The sequence below is a fragment of the Cornus florida genome, unplaced genomic scaffold, assembly GCF_030987335.1.
Source record: "Cornus florida cultivar Cherokee Brave unplaced genomic scaffold, ASM3098733v1 CherokeeBrave_3.0.0_Hap2_Chr09, whole genome shotgun sequence".
Lineage (NCBI taxonomy): Eukaryota > Viridiplantae > Streptophyta > Magnoliopsida > Cornales > Cornaceae > Cornus > Cornus florida.
The window spans coordinates 78,327,937-78,332,230 of NW_026775579.1; the positions used below are offsets into that span (position 1 = coordinate 78,327,937).

A 4,294-nucleotide genomic window follows, 5' to 3' on the forward strand; every position below is an offset into this window, starting at 1 on the left:
TTTTCCTTTGAGCTTTTAGTCTCTTCAATCTGAATCAAGTCTCTAAAATGTTTCACAGGATTGAAACTGTGCCTCGAATCTTGAAATTAGAGGGAAAATAGTTTATAGTTTGATTGATATTGTCTTCAATTTCAAGACGTTGAAATTGGGGGCCCATTTTTTAAAATTCTCTATTGGTGTCACCACATGCTGAGAAAAGAAAGAAAAAGAAAAAGAAAAATTAAATTGTTTCTTGTAGTCACTTAAAAATGATCCAATGTGTAAACAAATGTTTATCACCTTAAACCTGTGGATTATTTAAGTAGAAAATATGTAAAATTGTTTCATGTGGTTTCACTTTAAAATGATCTAATTTACAAATGTATTCTAATGGTTTCATATGAAAATTTAACTGTCGTACTGACAGTGTGTGCTGCGGTACTTTATATGATATAGGTCCAACTATGGAAATGCTCAGAGAGTACGATATCATCAAGTTCTCCCCTGCGGAGTTAGATGATTTGACCAGTAATTTTAGCCAAGCAAATCTGATTGGAGAAGCCCAATTCGGCAAAGTGTATCGAGGGTAGTAACACTACTTCATTAGCTTAGTGTCTGAAATTTTAATTTTGAAATTTGATTTTTATAGATGTTGTTCCTGTCGTTGTTGAATGTTGTGTTTCAATTTTCCCCAGAAAGAATGCATTTTTCTAATGGAGTCGAGTGTAAATCATCATCAGAGTCTGGTCAAACTTTTGGGATATTGCTGCGAAGATAGTCTGTTGGGTGTTGTTTATGACCTTAAACCAGTGGATACAGTGCACAACCTCATTGATAAAGGTATTACATATTTTATTTCTTCAATTAATCTGTTACAACTTGACTTTTCTAATCATACCTCAATCTGTTGAGCATGCACGTAATGTTTTCAGTATATGTTGGGAGAGAGGGAAAATGAATCATCCAAAGTGACAACTATAATTACAAGGCCAACTGATTTTCCATATTAGTGTTCGGTGATAACATTAACTACTTTGGCTTGCTATACTGAATCTTAAATCTGCTCCCAAACTGATTATTTTAGTAAATCATTGTTTAGTTTTCCCCTTGTTGGATACTCTCTCTGTAAATTATTTTCTTCTTTGACTAAGAAAATTTATTTCTTTGAGTAATTATAATTCTGTCTTGTTTTGGACGTACCGCATTTAGTATCGAGTGTAGCTGCCATCACATGCACGGATATGGTTGGTAATTAAGATGCACATCTTTAATTTAGATTAGTATGCTATTTACTAAAAGATTCTCATTTTCTCGGGTGAACGTAGATGGATTTTCCTGGCTCCACAGAATCAAGGTGGCAATTGATATTGCACGTTTGCTCGAGTTTTTGCATTATCATCATAAACCGCAATACCTAGTTCGCAATATTAGTCCTACAGATATAATGCTTGATCAGGTCAGATCTGGTGTCCATGTACTTAGTGCACTCAGCTTTTCAGTAATTTCGTTCTGAAGAAATTTTTAATAAGAATTAAACATGATATTATGTTATGCTGAAACTCAGGATTACAATCCAGTACTATTCGACTTTGGTATTCTAGTTGGTGGGGTTCTTGGTGACGAGCAACCAATTGCAAATAAGTTCGTGCTTGGAGCGCCAGGCTATGGTGATCCCAACGTTATGAATTTCTGCATGTCAACTTAATGTTGTATTTATCATCTATTCCATGCCTAGAGTTCAATGCCTATGTCACCAGTGCACTTCTTAATTGTGAATGTATTTTTTTTTTTTTCCAACTAGTATATAATGCTATATAAATTGTGGGTAAGCGAGGAATGTCAAGTGAAAATATCAACCCAAACAGATGAGTAAATCATTATGATTACTTATAAAAGCGTCCTTCACCTCTCTTTTTTTTGGAATCCATGGTGCTTATTGTGGGAGGAAACTTGTGTGCAAAAAACCGTAATCCTAATATCATACTATTGTTATATGGTTCGCTTTATGAATCATATGACATAGTATCAAAACCTCCCTTGTTGCATACATGTGGCATGAATCATAAAGGTGAAGATTGAAGTAACTTGATGGTGCAAAGGAATTGTAAACTCCCAAGATAAGTAATTAATTTGAATTCATTTTGGCTATGAAAGGTCATTTGCTGTTGCTTGTGGAAGAGAGGTGGAAAAAAAGGAAAAATTATTGATGATGTTAAGCAAGAGAAAGAGAGAGTGCCCCTTGGTTGAGAGAGAGAAGGTGGTTGTGATTTTTGCTCCAATAAAAGATGGTCGTCTTCGTTCTGGGTGCAACTTACTTGTTGCATACAAGAATATTCTTTGACCTTGTCATTTTCATCACAATTTCATGCTTCCATAAAGTTTGAGATTATAATATTGTCACTTTTATTAAGATTATTTTTATATTTGGATATTGTAATATTGTCACTTTTATTAGAATTAATTTTCTATTTGGATATTGTAATATTGTCACTTTGGATTAATTTTCTATTTGGATATTGCAATATTGTAACTTTTATTTGGATTAATTTTGTATCTAAATGCCATTTGAATTCAAGTTATAATCTGCATGCTTTTGATATTATGTGTATGATGGGCTGAAAAATTAGAGTTGTGTTTCACTTGTTACTATACTAATATAATCTGCCCAGGCTTATTTCAACTTTATAACAGGGGAAATGCCTCATTACTTAAAGGCATTTGAGCCTATTGTCACGGACTTGAACCTTTTCAAGCTCCCGTGCGGCCTTAGACACTTTCAAGCCCCCTTGAAGCGCTAAGTCAGCCTACCCGAGTGTGCTAGCTTAGTGAAGATTAAGGCTAGACAAGTGTTTTGCTTACTTGGGTGTGTAGGAAGAGGTTAGGCAAGTGAGCAAGAGAGTTTGGGAATGTATAGAACTTGTATTACTTGAGAGGAGAGATTAAAACTTGGTTGCTTGGTGAGGAGCAAATGAACTCCCACCTCCTATTTATAGGCCTTTGGCCTTACAAGAACATTCTAGATGTGTACAAATGTGTGGCCTAGATTTAGTATCTAGAATCATCCAGAAATATCTACACAACTCTAGAACTATCTACTATGTACAAGACAAGTCTAGAGAATTCTAGAGAATTCTATACAACTCTAGACAAGTCTAGAAAAAGGTTAGACAACTCCACACTAATCTAGAGAATTTCGGAAAGTTCCATACTTGTGTAGAAAAGTCTAGAAAGCTCCAGTCCATGCAGGCTCCATGTCATCGTCTGCTGGGCGTCTGCGTGGCGCCTGCGTGGCATAACCTCTTGGTAGCGAGGTGTGATATTCTCCCCCACCTAAGCTCGCGACGCCCTCGTCGCGTCTTCTTGCTTGAACCGCTGGATATGCTCCACGAACTGCCATAGTGTATCCTCATGCTCCCAGCTCGCCTCGCTATCTGGCAGGTTCTTCCACTTCACTAAATACTCCGTATATTTGGGCACGCTTCTCCTGCTCATCACACGATCTGCAAGGATGCAATCAACTTCCTTGTCAAAGGATGTGACAACGGCCGTGGGTGCCCTATGCGATATGCCCCGAGTAAGGTCTTCCGTGTCTTCATGATAAGGCTTGAGCATGCTGACATGGAAGACTAGATGTATCTTCAACTTGGGTGGAAGCTCCACCATGTAGGAGACCTTGCCCACCCGTTTGACGATGGGGAACGGGCCCTCGTACCTCCTTACTAGCCCCTTATGCACGCTCCGGAAGGACTTAAACTTTTGGGGCAATAGCTTAACCATCACCTGGTCTCCCACAATGTACTCCACCCGCCTTCGCTTGGTGTCGGCCCACTTCTTCATCTTCTTTGCCGCCTTGTCAAGGTACGCCCTAGCCAAGTCGGACTGCTCATGCCACCTCTTGGCAAATTTGTAAGTCGCCGGACTCTTACCATCGCAAGTCGAAGCAATGGCGTTTGGTGTCATAGGCTGTCGTCTGGTAACAACCTCAAATGGACTGTGATTGGTAGCCTCACTCCGCTGCAAGTTGTAAGAAAACTGTGCCACCCCAAGGAGTTTGGCCCAATCTCGCTGATTAGCACTCACATAGTGCCTCAAATAAAGCTCCAGGAGAGCGTTGATGCGCTCCGTCTGCCCATCTAATTGGGGGTGGAAACTCGTAGAGAAGTTGAGATTCGTCCCCATCTTCTTGAAAAGCCCCGTCCAAAATCTACCCGTGAAGCGCGGGTCTCTGTCACTGACAATGTTTTGCGGGACTCCCCAAAGCTTGACCACATGGTCAACAAACAACTCTGCTGCCCTCTCTGCTGTGCAGTCTGCT

At 39.3% G+C, this 4,294-nt stretch overlaps 1 protein-coding gene across 1 annotated transcript; it reads left to right on the forward strand.

The window, feature by feature from the left end:
- Positions 1 to 692: 692 nt before the first annotated feature.
- LOC132272918 (serine/threonine-protein kinase CDG1-like) lies at positions 693 to 1,684 on the forward strand. The gene is made up of 3 exons (XM_059773983.1): positions 693 to 819; positions 1,305 to 1,435; positions 1,544 to 1,684. Exons 1-3 carry the CDS (start codon positions 693 to 695, stop codon positions 1,682 to 1,684), a joined length of 399 nt encoding a protein of 132 aa, XP_059629966.1.
- The last annotated feature ends 2,610 nt before the right edge of the window (positions 1,685 to 4,294 follow it).